Source organism: Cryptomeria japonica, chromosome 10 (genome assembly GCF_030272615.1).
Source record: "Cryptomeria japonica chromosome 10, Sugi_1.0, whole genome shotgun sequence".
Lineage (NCBI taxonomy): Eukaryota > Viridiplantae > Streptophyta > Pinopsida > Cupressales > Cupressaceae > Cryptomeria > Cryptomeria japonica.
Window position 1 is genome coordinate 287,953,563 of NC_081414.1, and position 22,816 is coordinate 287,976,378.

At 37.6% G+C, this 22,816-nt stretch overlaps 2 protein-coding genes across 4 annotated transcripts in view; one reads left to right on the plus strand and one right to left on the minus strand.

The window, feature by feature from the left end:
* Positions 1 to 22,816, minus strand: part of LOC131034293 (uncharacterized protein At5g50100, chloroplastic) — a 300,132-nt gene that overhangs the window by 78,787 nt on the left and 198,529 nt on the right. For both annotated transcript variants that reach the window (XM_057965759.2, XM_057965758.2), the window contains one exon: positions 4,142 to 4,202. In XM_057965759.2, the coding sequence (XP_057821742.2) occupies positions 4,142 to 4,202 (61 nt within the window). The remainder of the gene's footprint in view (positions 1 to 4,141; positions 4,203 to 22,816) is intronic.
* On the plus strand, positions 12,093 to 14,720 carry LOC131858741 (uncharacterized). 2 transcript variants are annotated; one of them, XR_009359076.1, is made up of 2 exons: positions 12,093 to 14,119; positions 14,250 to 14,720. XR_009359076.1 is itself a non-coding variant. In XM_059212185.1 (2 exons), exons 1-2 carry the CDS (start codon positions 13,496 to 13,498, stop codon positions 14,616 to 14,618), a joined length of 993 nt encoding a protein of 330 aa, XP_059068168.1. In that variant the 5' UTR covers positions 12,112 to 13,495; the 3' UTR covers positions 14,619 to 14,720. The 2 variants fall into 2 exon arrangements, 1 of the variants encoding a protein (XP_059068168.1); XM_059212185.1 differs by having other exon boundaries at positions 12,112 to 14,119.

Consider the following 22,816-nt stretch of genomic DNA (forward strand, 5'->3'; position numbering starts at 1 on the left):
CAGATTTTGTTGATGATGATGATTTCACATTTGATGATTCTACACATGATGATCACATTTCTTGTGATGGTTCAAATTTTGAGAACTTTGGGCACTTGAACATGGGGATTCTCACATGTGACCCCATTCTTGAGCCTTGTATTTCATCTCCTCATATTGATATCACATCACCTATTGCACCTGATGATGCGGATAATGCGACAATTTTGCCTTCATGTGATTCCGTGCAGCAAGATATTCATTGTCTTCCAGCTTCAGATTCATGGGATGATTACTTGACAGATATTGCAGGTTTGTTTGTGGAATCCTACATTGCAGATTTGGGAGACATCATTGATGACATTCATCTTCTCTTTGATGAAGGTGATCCTTCTTCGATTGTTGCGAGGGCACACTCTGACCCTCTTGTTCATTCTCTACATGATCATTCTTTCGAGGTTGACATGATTGTGGATACTTATGTACAGCAGTTGGAGGAGGTCTCTTTATGTTTTGAGGAGACATGTGAGTCTTTGGGACATGTTCTACATCCATCTCCACTAGATCTTGGAGTGCCTTTTTCAGCAGTGTGGCATAGTTTACCACCTTTGGAGGGGGTATCTTTCAGCATCGACATGGGGACACTTGAGCAATTTTCAGAGATTCCTTTCATCATGAGTTTTCTTCATGCATCTTCCCTTCATGATTGGGGAGACTTCATGGATACACCTTTGGTTTTGTTTCTTCCTAAGGGGAGGAAAGTTGTTCGACGTTCGTGGAGCAGTTTCTTCATACATCGAGCTTCTATCATTGGTGCAGATTCCACATTGAGGGGGGGCTTCCTAGCTTCTCTTCTTCTCTCATATGGGGGGGACTTTTTCCTCACATGGGGTTTTGTCCTTCACATACTTCTATGAGAGTTCTTTGTATCTAGTTTTTCATCTCTCTTTTGGGGGAGGGTTTTTTCCCATTGGGTTTTTCTCTCTTTCCCCACTTTGTGAGAGTTTTCATTGCATTGGTTTGCATACATTTGCATTTGTACATGGGTACCTAACATGGCCTAGTAGCCGGGACCCATCTTGCATTGCTTAGTTGCATTGTTGACTTAAGTGCATTCCCCTAAGTTGCACTTAAGGGGGGGTGTTGGTGTAAATAATTATTCATCTTGGATATTATTACACTTACTTAAGTTTACTTAGGAAATGCATTTCATAGTAGTTTGGGTATGAGACACTTGGGTGTTTGTGCCACATTGGGATAGTGTGTGTAGGAGAAATTCCACCTTTTATGGTGTTGATCTTGTTGTTACACTCCACATTCAGTGGGTGATCCACCTCATGTGGACTATTATATTATTTCTCCTACCTACCCACACCTATTTCCTACCTACCCTTGTTTCTTATTGAGCCACATGTCATGTTTGTGTGCTCACATATCCCTAGCCTTGCCTATATAAGCAAGCTCATCTACATTGTATGTAATTATTATTATTGATCATTTTCTATTGATGAGAATACAGTTTATTCTTGTCCTATATTATGTCTCTATTTTGTACATTTCATTGAGCTCTTGATCTTGGCAAAATCTCACACCATGCCTAATAATCTTCAATTGTCCTCCCAATTGCCACTTCCAACTACCTTCTCAATTACCTACAACTTTTCTACATCAATATGGTCAATCAGGTAGCTGAGGAATAACTGACCTATATCCCTTTTGTTTTAATTGCATTAGACAGGGACCCACAGGTAGCTATTTTACAATAAAGTAACTCAGTTTTTACAAACAGATTTTTTGGAATTTCTTGCTATACATTTTTTGAGTCTACATAATTTTGTAGCATTCTGAGTTTGTTCACTAGCCTTCAAGATACTCACAACAACGTCACTTTGGTCTTGATGTGCTGTGGTTGTGTCTTCATCTGCAGCCTTGACTTTCAACTTGTCGCTAGTGGTGACGGAGGTCCTTTGTTGGTTTTGTTCTACATTCAGCTCTACAACATGTTCTTCATCGACGCCGCTCCGTAATCGTCATTTTGATCCTGTGTGCTCCTTCTGGTAGTGTCAATCTGCAAACAAAATGAGTTCAACTTGAATCAATCACCTTGAAAATTCTAAGTAACTTTAACAAATATTAAATGTTGTCAAGGCAATGTTGGGCTTCAAAAATGAAAGATGTTTACTTTAAAAACAATTCGAACCTCCTTTACTTCATCTCACTTTTGACTTAAGATCGTGCCACTTTAAAGGGAAAACTTAGGCATATTGAAGCAAAAGTGCCAAAAAAAGTCCCTTTATGATTTTACTTAATGTTTTCTTTTTTAGGGAAAACTTAGGCAATTTTAGGCAAAAGTGCCAAAAACACGCTTTGATGCCTAATTTCACTTAATTCCCCTTTCCATTTTTCACTTAACATTTCGCCTCCTAAGGGAAAATTTTGGCATTGGGAGACAAAAGTGTAAACAAGCTTCAATCACCTCAACCCACCTCCTCACTTATTTGATTTGGCATTTTATTATTTCCACTTAAGGAGATTTTTCAATGATGGGAAGCAAAAAATGAAATGCTTCATTCTACATGCTTCACTTTTTTCTTAAGTTGAGGATCAAGGGAAAAGCTTGGCTTTGTAAGGCGAAATGACAAAAGTGTCTTACTTTAAAAGGCATATGAATTCCCATAAACCCGACCCCCTTAACTTTGCTCTAAAGAACATTTTGCTGAATAAAGGACTTTTATCGACATTGTGAAGGCATTACAGGAGGCTAAACCTCATATCTTTACCTTGACTTTAATATCACCCTCCCTCTTGTAGGTACTTTTTCAGCCTTTGAGGAGGCAATATGAAAGGCGTTTACTTTTTTATTATGATTGCACTTTGACACCTTTGGGGAATTTTTCGGCATTGACAAGGGCGTAGAGAAATTGATTTAGGGTTTCCATCAGGCATAGAAGGCAATGAAAGGTAGATTTTGCTTAGGGCTTTCTCTCTTATCGGGCTTTCCTCGGGATTGCTAGGGGCAACTCAGAAACATGGCTTTGATTTCTACCATGGCGCCTTGAGCACTAGGTTTTCGACATATTGCTTGGGTTTGAAAAGGCAATGACAATCTCTGACTATGTTTTGGCCCCTTAAAAAAAGATTTTGATTTGCCCATATTTTATTTGCTTCGACTTTGAATAGTGCGTGGGCAATTTCGGGGGCTTTCTACGGGTTTGAAAGGCTTGATAGCAAGGTGTTTGCATCTCCCCACGCCCAAACTCCCTCTCTCTCATTTTTCATATTTTCATTACACCAAACTTAGCTTTTTATCGAGATTTGCAAGGCGATATGAAAACGGCCCTTCACTCTCGGATTTGGGCAGGCATATGGGAAGGCTACGAGAAGGGGGGGATCTTCGGGATTTTGATGGGTGCGATTGCATTCTTTTTACACAGATGCCCAAACTTTTCCCTTTCTACTTGTTTTGAATCCTTTAGGCATTCTCTTATACGTAGGGCAGACTACACAAAAACGGGGGGTCCCTATCATAAGACGGGGTGTGTTGTGAGCACAACACAATGCACACCAAATAAAATACAAAATGAATATCTTTACTCACATGAAGCTCTTTCACAAAAATAGAACATGGAAGATCAACCAACGATTAGACTACTTTTCTTAACTACACAAAGTCTATTTAAAGAACCTGATGGTTGCTAAGCAGAACACAACCATTGACAGCTACCAATGATCACGACCTAATAACTATCTACGAGATGACAATTAAATAATACAAAAATGGATCTGAACAACTCAATGAAACTACACTCATTTTACACTAACTATGACTATAATCATAGTAGACTTATGTGTTCTTTAAATTAATTATTTACGTGTCTTAGTGACTAGTTAAGTTTATTTTGTCTATTTACCTTTTCCTTCTGCCAAAGTTTTTCTACATCCTAAACCTGAGTCAAAATATTGGGTTGTTGAGTTTTCAACCTAGGCCTTCACAACATAAGCATTGTTATTCTGTTCAAATCAGAAATAGATACTTAAATATATGCATAAAAAACTGACAATAGTTAATAAGTACATGGAGAACTACTTAACATTGCATATCCTCTTTCAAAATAGACCTAATAAAATCAAAAGATATGATCTTGAAATATAAACTAAGTACCTGTAATCTCCAAGCGGTATTTGGCCCAAATAGAATATACAGCATTAAGGATGGTCGCTATCTGTAAGTAGAATTATATCCAGATTACAGCATGCAATATATCAGATAAAATAATCGAAAATAAAGAGGAACTGGATCTATTCCTGCATACATTTGATTTTTCTTGTGTTTCCCTAACATTATTACCTCTTTTGTCCTTAAGAGGGGCTATATCCTAATATCACATATGAAATAGTGATTAATACACCCAAAAAAGTAGCTGTATATTGTGAGGATAAAATGTGCAAGTAAATGAAACAAAATAAATTTTCCATAAAACATTTTGACTAATTAGCTTAAAAACAGTAAGAGAAATCTAATAAAGAAAGAGTAGCTACAAAATTTGAACGTAGAGGGTTATAAGAAGTCTTGGTTTGTCATGTGGGAACCATTTCAAATGTATAAATATGGACCAGTTGTTTTATTAATCTACACCTGATTTTATTGGTTCACTTATTACGAAAAATATATTTATGATTTTTTTCAGCATAAATACTACTTATGCACCAGCATTATTAAAATTATGTACACTGTGAGAAACTATTACATGCTGGGCTAAATTTTAAAGCAACTTTTTTGCAATTTTCACAAGTTTTGGTGCATAGACATTGTCAAACAGTTTGCAACAGGTTTTCAAATTGTTTCAAAATGACATTGCAAGGAATCAGCACAATATTCAATTCTTAGCTTCAAGTATTAACGATATTTCATTTACACACAAAAAAATCTACATGAACCCAACATTAATAATTTTTTATTGCTAAGTATGGGTCAAACAAGACCAAATATGAACCCACATAATCGATTAGAGGTGGAACCGACAACTCCACCAACATATTCATGTTGTTGCCTACTTTTTGAAACTTAAGTTTCATTTCTCCCCTACTTTCAAAGCAGATGCAGAGGTTCTTGTTGGCCTCAACACATGTATTGGGAGATTAGTTGCTAATGAGAGCCTTTGATACCTCATACTTGATGAGTTACAAAGTTATAAGAAGGTCGAAGGGCCATCATTTCTTCAGCTGATTGCATTTGTAGGAGAGGCACCTTGCTACCAAGAGAAAAAATGAGTTCAATTTTATTTTACCATTTATTTCACTTTTAAAGTTTATTAAAATCTTTACCAAGTTATAAATGGCAATTTTTATCCTTGCAGATATGTTGTGGGAAGATTATGGTGCCACAATGCCCAATCTTCAAAAGCTTGCCATTCGCAATTTATCTCAGCCTTGTCATGCTTCTAGTTGTGAGCACTAGAGTGTTTTTGTGGCCATTTACACCAAAAAAGAGCAATAGATTGAATCGAAGACGTTTGAATGACCTTGTCTATGTGGTACAACCTTCAATTGCATGAAACAAAGGTAGAAGGGCATGGTTCACATGATCCACTTGACCTTGATGACATTGATAAATATTCAGATTGAATTGTTGGGCCTAATGGTGTTGATGTGGACCCATTCTTTACTAACAATGACTTATCTTAGTTGGAGACGGAGGCAACCAAATGGAAGGCGGAAGTGGAAGCACATGAGGAGGCAAAAGGCAAGGTTGGCCATCCAACAGAGGCAATTTCCTCACATACACAACATGATCCTCATCCTATTACTATGGATGAGCCACCCATTGAGGCACTTGTTGAGGATATTGCAGCTGCACCATCTTCTTCAGCAACACCCACACAACAGCAACAAACCTTTTTGAGCTTTAGTTGTAGACAAAATTTATGATTTATAATTTTCTTTGATACCAAAATTTGAACTTAAAATGTATTTAGAGATAATAATTGTTTTGTGGTCTACAATATGTATTGAACTCAAATTTATTCAAAGGTTGCACTTTTTTTTGGTCTATGATATGTATTCAACTCAAACTTTGACTTATATATGATGGAAATTAATATTATGTTCTACAAATTCAATGTACGTGTGTTTGTTAAGAATACATTTAAAAACATATATGTTTTCAGATATTCGATAAATTTGTCAAGTTATTCCCAGTTTTTTTCAAAGTTTTTGTCGAGTCCTAAAATTTTAAATTTTTTGGGTCAGCCGAGCTTTTGCTAGGTCCAAGCTTAACATTGATCTCACATCATTTAAATTTTTTTATTCTCTTTCCAACAAGCTAGAATACTAAGGTGTCTGATAAATTATTTTAATTAAAATGGCAACCTTAGCACAATTAATTAAATATAGCTCAATAATACACCTAATTAGCAACAATGGTCGAAAACCTTTGGAATCAGCTGATATTTCAACCAAAGAACATAACTGTGGCCTCTTGGAAAGTGCATCAGCGACCACATTTTTCTTCCCTTTGACATATTCAATGTCGAAATCATATGTCTGCAACTTAGTGACCCAATTCTATGCTGTTATGATCCGTTTTAATTACAAATTTACCTCCCACCAGGTATGATCTAAACTTGGCTAACACATGCATGATGGCCAACATCTCTCTGCCATAAATGGAGTAGCTTTTCTCTACCCCTCTCAATTTCATGCTTTCAAATGCAATGGGGTGTTTCTCTTGCACCAGGACTGCACCAATCCCTTCCCTATATGCATCACAATGCAACTCAAACGGTTTGGTCAAGTCAAGAAGTGGTAAAATTGGACAGGAAGACATTACCTATTTGAAGAGTTGAAAACACCTCTAAGCTGATTCAAACGATTCAAAGGCCCCTTTCTTCGTTAGGTCTATGAGTTGAGTTGCTTTCTGCAAAAACCCCTTCACAAACCTCCTATAAAAACTGCACAAACCAAAGAATCCTTTGAGCTGAGTGAGATTAGTAGGAGTCGGCCAATCAATGATAGCTCTTATTTTTGCCAAAACCACTCTTAATCTATCTACACTAATGATATGGCCAAGATATAGAAGCTTTGTCATGCCAAATTCACATTTTGACTCCTTAGTATATAAAGACTCACTTTCCAGAATGTTTAAGACCTCCTCTAAATGCTGCAGATGCTCTCCCCAAGTGCTACTGAAGATTAAGATATCATCAAAGAAAATCAACACAAATTTTCTCAACTGTCTCCCGAATACCTGATTCATGCAACTCTGGAATGTGGCAAGAGCGTTAGTCAGCCCAAAGGGCAAAACTAAGAACTAAGTGGCCGTAATGACATTTGAAAGCTGTTTTTCAATGTCCTCTGCCCTCATTCTAATCTAATGGTATCCGGACCTCAAGTCTATTTTCGAGAAATAGCATGCCCCATGTAGCTCATCTATTAATTCATCTATCCGTGGTATAGGGTATTCATTTTTTATTGTTTTCTTATTAAGGGCCCTGTAATCAATGCACATTCTCATCGTTCCATCTTTCTTAACCAGAACCACCATTGAAGCGAAGGGACTCTTACTTGGCCTAATATGTTCCATTTCCAACAACATTTTAATAGCCTTTTCAATATCATCCTAGTGTTTCTTAGGATGGCGATAAGGGGTAGTGATCACTGGCTTGGCCCCTTCTTCCAATTCTATGACATGCTCTATTCCCCTCAGGAGGAACTCCATGAGGTATGCTATCAAAGACCTTGTTGTGGCTGGATATGGCCTTCTGTATATCTGGATGGTAACTCTTAACTTGCTGCTCGGAAACTGAAGGCATAATAAGACACTCTGCTGCCCACTCCACTTGATCATGCCTAATCAACCGTTCCATCCTCTTGAGTGATACAACTCAGTCCCCCATCCAAAAGTCCTTTAAGCACCACGTTCCTTGGTGTTTGAACTTCAGCTCCAACCTTTCCAAATTGAAAGTGAATTCTACTAATGATGTCATCCATGTCACGCCATGAATAACATCATAATCTCCCATGTCAACCACAAAGAAATCATCTACCAACTCATAGTCACCCAACTGTATGTGCAAATTGGAAATATTACAAGTACAAAGAAGCTTATGTCCATTGGCTACCATTACTCTGAACCCATCATGTTCTTCCATCTACAACCCTCTCTTAGCTACAAAACTCTCATCAATGAAGTTGTGTGTAGCTCCTGTATCTATCAAGGAGATCAATCGCTGCCCCTGTATCACACCCCTGACTTTGAGAGTGATTGCCTTTTGGGTACTAGTAAGTTGTGCAATAGTCCTATGATCCTTAGATTCTCCTTATGATGTGTTTTCTTCTTGACTACTCTCAGAATCAGATTGCTCATCTGATTTTTCTAACGTTGATTCTTCACCAGAAAAATACTTAATTTTCTTTGCCTTTGTTTTAACAACACACTTATGCGAAGGGTCCCATGTTTCCCTACAGTGGAAACACAATTTCTTCCTTCTGAGTTCATTTAACAAATCATTGTCCAACTTGTTTGAATCATTTCTTGGCTGATATGAATCCCTTTGGAAATTTCTCGTCCTTATCCTTCTTGGATGGGAACCCCTTCGATTGGAATTTTCCCCTAGAAGTTGAGGACTCCATGTCTCTGGCCTTTTTAATGGCTTCCTATAACGTAGGAGGGTTAAGACCCTTGATCCATCCTCTCGACGGATCTGCTAATCCATCAATGAATAATACCAACAGCCTCCTCTTAGATATGTCAGTGACTAGTACTGATAATCTCTAGAAATCTGCAACATAAGTTTCCACCGAACCCCACTGTTTAAGCTATGCTAACTCCTTAAAATGTAACTTTGGATCTTTCTTATCAAATCTTTCAATTAATCTCTAGGTGAACTCCACATAAGAGGTAATCCGATCGTGACCCATGGTAACCATTATGTGATGCCACCACTCATGTGCAATACCATTAAGATGAATCACTACGTAGTCGATGGCTTCTTCCTCTGGCATAGGGTTGAGTTAAAGATATGTGTCCACTTTTTGGACCCAAGCTCATGCTGTAGTCTTCCCTTAAGCATCAAACTATGGTAGAGTTAGCTTCCCTACTTTCTTCCTTAATTCAAAATTCTAATTCCTGTCTCCAATGCAAGGTCTATGTTTCATCCTCACATCAATGTAACCTCATAAAGATATAACTGCCTGGAACTCTACTCCTCCACTCTCCCAGTCTCTACTAAACTGATCCTGTAAGTCTGTAATACCAGGCTCTTTTTCTGGTTTTTCCTGTACCCTAGGTGGAAAGGTAGGTAGAAGAGGTCTAGAGCTCACCGTTCTAGTTGAATAAGCTACGTATCCAAAGTTATCACCCATATTTCCTCTTCCATTGCCCCCATTACCATTTTGTCCATTATTACCTCCATTCTGATTATTATTACCACCATTATTTCTACCGTTGTTTCCGCCACCCAAGTTATTCATATCAATACCCAACTAGCGAGATATCATCTGTGTCAATAGGTCCAAATGCTGATTTTGTTGCTATGCTCTTTGCTCTGCTAGCTGCTGAACTTTGGACTAGTGTGTCCAATAATTGTATAAACCTCTCCTCATTGGGATCCCTTCTTTCACCCATATTGCCAATGTTTGGTTCTCCTGTAACTTCTTGTTCTTCTTGACCTGTATTAAATAGTACTCCATTTCTTCATGTGTTGTAATGGTGGGTGAAAGGTTGCTGGTCAAATCGAGACATATTACTGTTTGTTCATATTGTATTTTCCAGGATGGCAGGATACACTACTCTGATACCACTGTAATATGCCCCCTTGCTAGCAACTATTTTTCCCTTTCACTCATTGTAATTTCGTCAACAGTTTGCCTTCCTCGCTGTAAAAAGAAGTCCTGTAGTTCTAATTTTTTGTGTTTTGTGTTTAGGGTTTATAGTTCATGAAATGCTTGTGTTTGAAGGATTAAAAACACGGAACAACAATGGCTGATTGCAACTCTAAATCTAAATTAAAAATCATAAACTTCTAGAAACATCATACCATAAACTTTTTGGGGAACAACATACTAATTCACTAACAAAATTTATTTCAATCTATTTGCTGATTTCTTAGTCCATACTGCGGTTACAGAATTATTTCAGACTTAGATTACTGGTTTCTCAATTCATACAACAGCTAATAGTGTGTTTGAAACCCCTAGCTGCAGCCACAATATTCCAGCATAGGTACGGCTAGTATTAATACTATCACATTAACAATCAATGTAGCAAGTTACTATAGCAGTGTCACTGCAACACATCATTGTAGGAAACTCTTAAATCTTTTATTTTCCCTTTAATTTTTTGCTGCCACTATTGCCCTCAAATCTGCTCTATCTTCTCCAAATCTGCCCTTCTCTATTTGAAAATCTAAGACTTTGTAAGCCCCAATGTGTTTCCTGAATGAAAATGTCATGTTCCCTCGATTTTCTGATTTTATATATATATCTATATATGTACCCTCAAAAAATAAAAATAAAATAACATTCACTGATTATTATTAATAATAAAATATATTTCGTGATTATTATTACTAATAATAAAATAATATTCACTGATTATTAATTTACAAATAATAATAAATTATTATTTAATGATTATTAGATTGCACTGGTTATCAAATATCCTCAAAGGAAAAATAATAGTAAAATAATATTCAATAAACATCAACTTACACCAATTATTAAATGACATAAGTTTTAGTGCTTCCTTGATAAATGATTTGGCCACGAATATTGGGAAAGCGGTGACTTTTCAAGGAGCCACCACCATTCCCAAACCCATTCTAGTAGGCGTGACTCTCCACTGCCAACATGGAGGGAGATAAATAAAGGGTGAGAAAAAAGAAATCAGAAACTACACCTCCAACACCACGCACAGGCAGGTGATATTACTCTGGTATGGATACGTATTATAAATCAAATGGATCTTAGTAGAATTTTCTGCACAATCTCTTTGTGGTGCAATTCTTATATTATCTCATATATTGTTTCCATAAATATATGTACACACAGATATAGACCCTCTGTATAATTAAACAGCCTGTAACAGTCAGTAATTTCTGAGATAAGTGATCCAACCTACTAATTGTCATTATTCTACTGAAATTAGTAATTTCTGCAAGTGCTAAGAATAGACAGTAAACTATTATGTTGACTAAATAATAATACGAAATGTAATAACTACTGGATATTGATAATAAGTAAGATATTGGTAAACTGACTAGGTAAACTGACTGATGAATAACCAGACGTCTAAAGCATAACATGATTTTATGAACAATCTAAGCAACTATATAAATCAATAAGGGAACTGTTGTAAGACACCCTATGAGATCACAGTCAGTAGGGGAACTGTTGTAAGACACCCTATGTGATCAATATTAGTAGGGGAATTGTTATAACTTATAAGACACCCTACATGACCATGTTTGAATAACTAAAAACAAAACACTCTTTCAACCCTGTATGATAGCAAACAATATTAAAATCATTTTGATTATAAAATATCTAAGTTGCAGGGTTCGCCCCTGGGAAGCCCTGGTACGGGTCCGGGTTCGACCGGGTCCGTGGTACGGGTCCGGTTCGACCCGGGTTCGACCAGGGTTCGTAAAACCCAGGGTGGGTTCGACCCGGGTCGAACCCAGTCGAACCCGGGGTCGAACCCAGTCGAACCCGGGCGGACCCAGTCGAACCCGCGTGGCTGGGCGGCCCAATAAGTTAAAAAACAAACCAAATTTTTTTTTTTTTTCAATTCCGCCTTTAAAAAAGCGAAAATTATAACCTAAAAAACACTTCTAAAACATCTTATTGACACATTTCACCTCATTTGTGTTGCAAACAAATTTTTTATGAGAGCAGGTTGAAGAGAGGTTGAACAAAATTTGGCTTCCAAGATCAAAGAGGAGGAGTTGAAGACTGATTTTAGAAGCTTCAACAAGTGTTGCAGCATCATTTCCATACATTTTCAAGCTTCCATTGGCAGCAAGAGGTAGGTTTTTAAACATTTTTTTCCAACTATTTTTGTTTCACAAATTGTCAAACATGAAACTTGAATTTTTTTTCATTATTTAGTTTTTGTTTTTGAATATGTTTATTTTATTTCTTGCCATAGGAACTAGAATGGCATCTACATCTTCCTCCATTGGCAATGAACAAATAATTGCAAAACAAAGAAATGATCCAAATTCTCCCTTATGGAAATATGTGGACATTATAAAACAACTTCCGGGAGGTGGGGGATTCCGTTGGAAATGCCATGGATGTGATATTGAACGTAATAGTTCATATTATCGAGTGGTAGGCCATTTGTGTGGAATAAAAGGAAGAGGCATCAAAAAATGCCCTGGCAAAAATGGTAAACCTATACCAGATGAGATAGTGATGAAATATATTAGGGAGCATGAGGCAGCAGAAGAGAGGGAAGCCCGTAGATTGAACCAAACCGCATCAAAGAAAACAAGGGGAATGCAAGGCCCTTCTAATCCCAGTATTGTAGTAGAAGACCACCCCTTCTTTGCCACAAATGAACCTCAAAGTGAACCACCCTTGACACGTAAAAGAACAAAAGGGCCTTTAGAAACCGCATTCCAAAATGAGAGTAGAGACAATGCTGATCAAGATATAGTAAGGTGCATTTATGCAAATGGTTTGTCATTCAATGTTGTTCGCTCCCCATATTGGAAGCAAATGATAAAAAGTGTTAATGAGGCACCAAGAGGGTATAAGGGCCCCGGTTATGAGAAGGTACGTGGAACATTATTGGAGAAAGAGGTGAAGAGGGTTGAAGATGCATTGAAACCCATAAGGGATTCGTGGGTTGAGACAGGTGTAACAATTGTTTCAGATGGGTGGAAAGATGCTAAAAACCGTCCCTTGATCAATGTCATAGCGGTGTCCCCTAAAGGGGCAATGTTTTTGAGAGCTGTCGATTGTGAGGGCCAAATAAAAGATGGCGAATTTATTGCAGAAATTCTCATCTCTGCCATTGAGTCTGTGGGACCCCGCAATGTTGTCCAAGTCATAACGGACAATGCAAAAAATTGTAGAGCTGCTGGTTTGTTGGTTGAGCAACGCTATGATCACATCTTTTGGACACCTTGTGCGGTACATTCGCTCAATCTTATGCTACAAAGGATTGGGCAAAAAATAAAATGGATCAGAGATGTGTATGCAGAGGCTGAGGACATCCAGATGTTCATCACAAACCACCACATGTCTCAAGGGATTTTTAGAACCTATTCGAATTTGGAGCTATTGAAGGTAAGTGAAATAGTAATTTAATTTTACATTTTCTGATTTTTTTGAATTTTCAATGTTAATAATATCATTGTGTAAGCTATATTGTGTATTCTTCTTTAAAGTTTGGCTTTATTTTTTAATAATTTGGCATTAATTTGTGTTATAGGTTGCTGAGACCCGTTTTGCATCAAACACAATCGTCTTAAGACGACTTGTGAAAGTTAGAGTGGCACTATGCAATATGGTGATCAGCACCAATTGGACTGTATGGAAGCAAAGTAGCACTGAGAGGGCAGGAAAAATTAGGGATAGAATATTGGATGAGAAATGGTGGGATCTTGTTACATATCTCCTAAGTATCACTGAGCCCATCATGAGCATGATTCGCTATACAGACATGGATAGGCCTTGCATAGGTGAGATTTATGATGGCATTGATTCAATGCTTGAAAAAATAAAGTTCACTATAAATGAAAAAGAGAATGATCCTCAGGAGAAATTCTTCAAAGAACTGGAATTAATTATTGTAGAGAGGTGGAATAAGATGACCACTCCTTTGCACCTTCTTGCCTATGCCTTGACACCTAAGTACTATAGCAATCAGTTTCTTGATAAACCAGGAAGGATTCCACCATGGAGAGATCTAGAAGTATCTGATGGGTATAAGGCAGCATTTCTTAGACTATATCCCGATGATGATTTGCGAGATGTTGTTACAAATGAGTTCATAGAATTCGCAAATGGGAATGGTCTAAGTGTTGATGCACTTCGTCATAGATCCAAGAAAGATGCTCATAGCTGGTGGTACTTCCATGGCACATGCTTCCAACACCTACAACCCCTCGCTATAAAAGTTTTATCACAAGTAAGTTTAATTAATTAAAATTTTTAATTTACAAGTTTTAGTTTATTTATAGTTTACTTTGTCTTCATAGGTTGCTAGTAATTTTATTTTTATTAATGTATAACTTTAATTGTTTACTTTGTCTTCATAGGTTGCTAGTTCATCTGCTTCAGAAAGAAATTGGAGCACATACTCTTTCATCCACTCAGTAAAGCGCAATAGGCTGCTATCAAAAAGAGCGGAGAATTTAGTATATGTGCATTCCAACCTACGTCTTCTTTCACACAAACAACATGACTACACACAAGGGGAAACAAAGATGTGGGATATAGAGCCAGAGCATACTGATTTGGATGCTCCTGGTTCTCAGCTTCTTGCATTGACACTTGATGACTCGGAAATTGAGCCAACTTATAGTGCAAGTGCAAGTGGCATTGGCTCATGTAATGTCAATGTCAATGAGGATGAGGAGGAGGAGGAGGAGGAGGATGAAGAATTAGATGATCCATTTGATGATTAAACTTTTAAGTTTATATTTTTGAAAGTTGAAACAATGATACTTGAATATTTTGTCATTTTGATATTAAACTTGATGTATATGATGCTATTATCAATTATGGTATGATCATGATGCTATGATTACAAGTTTATGTTTGTTTTGTTGTTCATATGATGCTATGTGACATGCATATTTTAATTCATGCTTATAGGCTTTGATATATATATATATAATATATATATATATATATAAATTTACATGTTTTTGTACTAACGAACCCAAACGAACCCAAACCCCTTTTCAAAATTTTGCCGTACCGGCGTACCGGGTTCTTCGAACCCGAACCCGAACCGGCAACTTAGTAAAATATTAATGATTCTATTGTAAAGATCACTTAATAGTCATCTCTGCATATAATTCTACATGGTTATTTCTTTATATAATGTATATGCATCTCTATGACATTGTTTTTGCAGGTTAATCTACAAAAGAAGTTAAGGTACATCCCAAACTCTTCAACCTAAGATCCCAAAGATATTATAATTAAAACACTTAATAAATAAGGGACATTACAGAAAACACCATTAATACTCCTGACTGTATCTTACAACAGTGAGAAGAATGTCATTCATAAGGGATTTCATCCTTACAAACCCTTGAAAATGAACTCTCCAACAATTTCACAAATTTCTTATTCAATCCAACATACTGAAAAAGAACTCTTAAGAGTCTTTTATAACTTTCCCAAGAGAGCCCACACACATCTCCAACCAATGTGGGATAAATGAAATACTTCCCTTTTAATATTTAAGTCTCCAAGTACCATTAATGAAGGGGAACTTTTAATTTTAAATACCTTTCCCTTTAACTTAAGTCCCCATATCAATAAAGTTAAATATTTTTATTTTTATTTTTTAACTAACTTTATTGATAAATAAATTAATGATCGCAAACGATCATTAAAATCTGTAGTCGATATCAACAATTACCATCGACAAGATATTATTCATGAATTCACTGATGATCTAGACCTGGCCCAACTGACTTACCATAAATAGTATCCCAAAAAACACATCAAAACACCTCAGAATCGCCTGCAACTGAAAATATCTAGACAAATATCCTCAAGATCCTTTAAATGTCCAAGTTAGGCTACATGACCATGGAAAATAGGCTAATGACAACATCATACAACATGCGCTAGAAAGGGGACATTACAAGCTACCAAAGCAAAACAAGATCCATAATGTATTTCATATTTCATGCCTCAAAAAGGCACTAAAGAAGATATTTCATCTTCTCTTGAGTTACTGCCATTGAATGAGGAAGATAAATTGATTTTTATGCTCGAGGCTATTCTATATGCATGAGAGAAGATTGAAAGGTAAAAGCAACCAAGACTATTTTGTATGATTGAAGGATTTGCCTCTGAAAGATGCTACTTGTCAAAGAAATTAAATATTTCAACATCCAAATCTACAATTGCTCAAAGGCAAGCAATTTCGAAGGGAAGGACTATAATGTCCCTTTTGTAGGCTTGATCAATGGTGGAGACCCATAGCCTATTTTAATTTACACAGACTAATTGGGGTGCAGTAAGGGAATAATGTAATGTCCCCTTCTTAGTGATGATGCATTCAGTGGTCCATTGGCCTATTTCGGAGACTCGTAAGCTATGTGGAAAGGAGAATTAGGGTTTCCATCTTCTATAGAGCTCTGCTCCAACTTGTTAGGGTTAGTCAAGAGGGAATTCTTCAATCCTGCTTGTGGTTTCCTCCTAGGTTTTCCATGAGCTCCAATATGGCATAACATGCAGTTGACTTTTGGGTGAAATGCGAACTTACTATTTTTAGTAAGTTAGGGTTTGGCAGTCTGGATGGTGCAATTTTACTAAGCTTTCCAATCTCTTTCTCTGGGTGCAAAGATCATGATTTTCGGAGCAGTATTTCATGACTTACTATTTTTAGTAAGTGGCAGTTTGGGCATTTCTATTTTTGGCAGCCTTGGATATGGTCCTGATCCAACACAGTTCTGTGGTCTTCATTGCTCAACTTCATCCTGGATTTTGTTGATAATCAGTATGGGAGTTATAAATTATTCAATTAAATATTATTTCCTTCCTAAGGTTTAATAATTAATTATTTTATTACCAATTAATAATATTGGGAATTGTGCATTATATGAGTTATCCTGAGTTTGCTAGGCGAATTATTTGTGCCATGAAGAGAGACGCCAAAATGAACAAGGAGACTTTATTTTATCTGTCAAAGTATATTTTATGCCAACAATCGTGGTCTCCTTTGCTAGGCGTGGGTTTGACTTAGGGAGGGACGCCATACTTGGGTCCACCATTGGAAATGAAATGCAAATTGGAGAGGTGAATTTGGTGGGTTATTTCTAACTTGAGAATCTATATATACAGGTGTTTGGCTCCTCATTTGGTTATCCAGAGAAAATATAATGTTATGTTGTCGGATTGATTCTAGACTTCTTCAAGGGTGAAAGCCTCCAAGACTTTTCAATTGTAGTTTCGAGTGTGAGACATCACTCCTAGCTGAGGCTCTATTGTGTGGATTTCGTGGTGTTCTTGTGGATTGCATGTGAAGATTTGAGAAAGTTGGGTTGTTGCTGTAATTGCTGTAATTTTCAGTGTTGCTAGTTTCTGTGTGGCTGAAGTGAAGTTTCGATCCTACCTCCCTGCCTGTACGACCTATCATTCTGGGTATCAGCTCTTTACTTTCCTATGTTGTTTACGAAGAGATTTGTAAGTTTTTAGCCCTTGGTTTTGAGTATTCAATTTTTTAATTGCAAACCGCACCTTTCTACCTGGGCGTACTTTCTAGGGTGTGTATTGGGATGCGTGATTTTAGTTGGAGCTCATGTTGATGTTATCTCTTTGTTTGTACTTGGTCGCCTAATCGCCTAATGCATAATGTTGGTTTGGGTGTGATTTGGGGTGAAGTGAGTGAGTTTTGAGTGAGATATGAGCATTTTAGTGTGATTTAGTGCTGCTCGTTACGCATTTCCAGCCTGCTATTATTTACATCAGATTTTAAGAAATTGGCGTTGAGCTGGTTTGGTGATAATATCTTCTGTGATCAGCATTCTCTTCTATTCTATCTTTCCTATATTTTGTAAGGTTGAATAGTAGTACTATCAACCAATTTTGAACTGTAAGCATCCTGCTGAACAAGTGGAAGAGGCAGGCTTGCCGCCTATTTTTTGGTATTTGTAACTCAGTCCTCCCACTGAATAAGTGGCCGAGTAATAAGTTTCATCTATTGTCCTCCGCTGAAATATGCGGTGGAGTGATAGCTTTATGTAATGTCCTCCTGCTGAAATATGCGGTAGAGTGATTGAGTTTTAGTTTCTTGTTGTTTCCCTTAGCTGGTTTACTTGTAATGTCCCCTTCTCTGCAGTGATTAGTTCAGTGGTTCATTGGCCTATTCCGGAGACCCGTAGCTATTTGGAAAGGAGAATTAGGGTTTCCAACTTTTGTGGAGTTCTGCTCGAGCTTTTTAGGGTTATCAGGAGGGGTTTCTTCAATTTTGTCTATCGTTTCCTTCTAGGTCTATTTTTAGTAAGTTAGGGTTTGGCTGTTTGGATGATGTCTTATTGAGCTTTCCAAGCTCTTCCTCTGGGTGCGAAGATCATGATTTTCGGAGAAGTATTTCATGACTTACTATTTTTAGTAAGTGGTAGTATTGAGCATTTCTATTTTTAGCAGTCTCAGACAGGATCCCGATTCAGTGCAGATCTGTGATCTTCGTCGCACAACTTCATCCTTGATTTTGATGTTAATTAGTACTGGAGTAATAAGCTATTGAATTAAATATTATTTCCTTATCCTAAGGTTTAATATTTAATTATTTTATTACTAATTAATTGTGTTTTGGGTGACTTAGGGAAAAGGATAAATATATGCTACTAATATTATTATTTCCCTTAGTCAAGTGGTGTTGAGAGTGATTAAGCATGTCATGTTTATATTCTTTTAATGTTTTGGCTGTTTGGATGATGCTGTCTTACTGAGCTTTCCAAGCTCTTCCTTTGGGTGCGAAGATCATGATTTTCGGAGAAGTATTTCATGACTTACTATTTTTAGTAAGTGGCAGTATTGAGCGTTTCTATTTTTAGCAGTCTTGGACAGGACCCTGATTCAGCGCAGTTCTGTGGTCTTCGTCGCACAACTTCATCCTTGATTTTGATGTTAATCAGTACCAGAGTAATAAGCTATTAAATTAAATATTATTTCCTTATCCTAAGGTTTAATATTTAATTATTTTATTACTAATTAATTGTGTTTTGGGTGACTAAGGGAAAATGATAAATATATGCTACTAATATTATTATTTCCCTTAGTCAAGTGGCGTTGAGAGTGTTTAAGCATGTAATGTTTATATTGTTTTAATGTTGCAAGTTGTTCACCTAGCAAAAGTTTGAACTTGCCTAGGGAGATGGGAATAGGTGGACGCCATTTTGAGGAGACATGTTTAATTAAATTCAAATGTGTTGGGTGCCTTGGAGGACATGTAATTTGAGCGTATTTGTGTGCATTTGCATTTGAATTTGGTGGAGCAAGAAGTTATAAATAAGAGCCTTGGGCTCTCATTTTGACATCTTATGAAATTGCATTGTTATGCTGCCGATTTGGCGATTGAAAATCTGAGCTTCGAAGTGTGGCTTCCTAGCTAAGTCTTAGTTTCATACTTGGAAGATAGTACCTAGCTGTGTTCTTGTAATTCCAATGCTGTCCGTGAGTGTTCTGCAAATTGTGGAGAGTTTTGTGTGGAGTGTTTCCTTGTTGCTGGTCGTGGAGTTGTTGAAATCATATTTTGCTCATACCTCTTGACCAAGTGATTGCATCGTTCTGGGTATCGGCTCTTTGGAAGCGTATTGGGAAGACAATCATTCTCCTATCTTGGCGTGGCTTTTGGTGGTCATCACAAATTTTGGTTGCAAATCGAAGTTTTCTGTTGTATCACCATTTTCAGACTTACCTTGGGATGCATGCAACACATTTGGGGCTTCCAAGTTGTGAGTTTGAGGTATTGGATTGGTTGCATATGTTATATCAGTCATTTGCATTTTATTTGGTGTGATTCCAGTTAGTTTTGAGAAAGTTATGAGTGTGTTGGTGTTTCCAGTAGTGGTTGGATAGTGTGTTTTCTAGCTTGCAGAATTATAACAGCAGTAGTGTTCAAGTGTGGTGTGATTTTGATAGTGGATTGTTTGAGATCAGTATTAAGCTTCTTATCTTATCTCATATCTCTTTTTGTAAGATTGTTTCAGTAGTACTGATCAATCATTCTTCTTGTTCTTATTTGTAATTCCCACTGCATAAGTGGAAGAGGCTGACTTAGCCGCCTTCTTGCTTTGTAATTCAGTTTATGTACTCAATCCTCCCATTGAATAAGTGGTCGAGTGATAAGTTTTATTCAATTGTCCTCTTGCTGAAATATGCGGTAGAGTGATAGCTTAATGTAATGTGATAGAGTGATTGAGTTTCAGTTTCTTGTTGTTTCCCTTGGTTGGTTTACCGCCAAGAGTTCAGTTTCTATCCCGCTGGATAAGCAGAAGGGGCTGGCTTGCCGCCCGTGCATTGTAATTTCAGTTTGATTTATGGTGCTAACGATCCCCAGAACACCGTATGCTCTCACCCTCCCACATTGGGCTCTCGGTGAACAAAAGCTGGAAGGGTTCCCTTTCAGCAGTTTGGATTATTTCTCTAACCTTAACAGGTTATGGTGTTTGCTTGTAACTCTTATTGCTAAAAATAAAATAAAATTAAGGGGAATATTACATTACCGCCAAGAAGTTTAGTTCCTATCATGCTGGATAAGCAGAAGGGGTTGGCTTGCCAGCCGTGCATTGTAATTTCAGTTTGGTTTATGGTGCTAACGATCCTCGGAACACCACATGCTCTCACCCTCCCAGATTGGGCTCTCAGTGAACAAAAAGTGGAAGGGTTCCCTTCAGTTGTTTGGATAATTTCTCTAACCTTAATGGGTGTGTTTTCTTTGTGATTCTAATTGCTAAAAACAAAAAAAAATTAAGGGGAATATTACAGTGGTATTAGAGTTGGTTTTCCTACCAGCCTGTGAAATTCAGAGTGATCAAAGTTCTTCATGAGCGACAGAGACGTCTGTTACTACAACAAAGAACAAAGGAGACAACAGTTTTAGGTTCCTTTAGTGCCCGAAGAAGATACCTTTTCAAAGGTATTGAGGAATAGAGGGAAGGAAGTGGATTCTACAAATTCAATAGATTCAATGGCAGAGAAGGCTGCAGAACAGAATGAGGCATAAGAGGCAGTTCAATGCCATGATGGATATGATGTCTCAGTTGCTGGCCAAACTTAACCAGAATGTTGTTGGGACCCCTAATCAACCCAACAATGGCCCGGAAGCTAGTACTTCTAATACTCTTGGAGGAAATGGAGTCGAGAGTAACAATGGGAGCAACAATGGAGGTTCAGCTCCAAGACCTCTACAACTCGTCTTTCTATCTAGAGAAGCACCACAAAATGAAGTTGAGATACCTACAGTTGATGAGATAAGGAGCAGCTATATGGAGTATGCTTCTCTCCCTGCAGAGATCCGAGATATTCTCACCTTGGATCAGTACATGAATCAGAAAATGAAGCGAGGAAGAAGGAATGACAATCGATATTCCAATCCAAGAGACTATCATCAAGCTCTTGGGAAGGTTATTCTAGCACACTTCGATGGAAGCAATAAGAGCACAGCTAGAGCCTGGGTGCAGAAGTTGGACAATTACTTGTCCTTGAGACCTATGCCTGAAGAAGAGGCCATCAAGTTCACTACCTTGCACTAAGATGGAGCTGCTCATGAATGGTGGTACCATGGGTTGGTCACCCTTGGTCATAACTTGATCCATACCTATGTTGAATTCACCAACAAATTGATAGAAAGATTTGATACCAAAGATCTGGAGGTGAAGTTTAGAGAGCTTGCACAACTCAAACAACAGGGTTCTTTGGACACTTTCATAACTGAGTTTCAAAGTCTTTCAGTTATGGTTAGTAGTATCTCGGAGAAGAGGTTGGTGGTCCTATTTACTGAGGGACTTGAAGAACTATTGAAAGGTTGGGTAAAAGCCTTTGACCCACCCACCTTGGCTGATGCAATCAAGAAGGCTAGAAGCATAGAGTTGGCTGCCCCTAAGTCCATATTTCAGTCAAAGCCTTTCTCATTCCGTAAAGGCAAGAAGAAATTCTCTACTCAGCCCAAGAAGTTCCCTTCCCTGATGGATGATGAGCTCCGTCAAGAGCTTCGGAGGAAGAATTTGTGTTATTCATGCAAAGAACCTTGGGTTCCAGGTCATAGATGCCATGGGAAGAGTAATGCTCAGCAAATGGAAGCATATTCAGCTGATGGATCAGATTCTGAAAATTCAAAACAACAGCTTGATTCGGAGGGAAGTGAGTATGAAGAGGCTCCTGAAGGGCCTGAAAGTGATCAAGAAGATAGGGGCATAGTTGCCTAACTCTCTAGCTTCCACAAAAATGAATCATTCAGAGTTCGAGGAGCATTGGGAGAGCATCGACTTGTTGCTCTAATTGATACCAGAGCAACTCACAACTTCATTGATGCTAAGATTGTCGCCAAGAGGGGCCTTATCACTAATGATGTAGAAGACTTCAAGGTCATGGTGGTTGATGGATCAACCATTGGTTGTAAACGGATGGTGTCAAACATGTCAATGACGCTTGGTAACTATGAAGTCAAGGATGACTTCTATTTTGTCAATATTGGAGGGACTAATGATGTGGTCCTTGGCATTCAGTGGCTACGATCTCTTGGTGAGATCACTCTTAACTTGCAAACCATGGAGTTAAAATTCATGTCTGAAGGAAAGAAGGTGGTTTTGCGAGGGATGTGTTGATGTGTATTTTGTACACAGCCAAACATAGAATAAAATACCCAAATGGTACCTTATCCTCTCTTGAATAAAGCCTCTGAATGCTGAAGATATCGTGGAAAAGGATCAATCAGGATGGCTTCAAGGTTCTTCGTTGTAGGATCTCTACATGTGGATAAGCACCAGTGGTCGTTGTATATGCTGTTTCTTCAAGGGGTCTTACGTACTTTCTAAGAAAGCTTGTCTGTGTTACTCTCTTTTGATTGCAGGAACAGGATTTTCCTAATACTAACAGATTCTCAAAAAAATAGCAAAAGATAAGGGTTTCAAGAGAT

Coding starts and splice junctions, on each gene's coding strand:
- LOC131858741 (XM_059212185.1), top strand. CDS start 13,496: ATGGTGATCAGCACCAATTGGACTGTATGGAAGCAAAGTAGCACTGAG. Junction 14,120..14,249: donor CTATAAAAGTTTTATCACAA/GTAAGTTTAATT, acceptor TTGTCTTCATAG/GTTGCTAGTTCATCTGCTTC.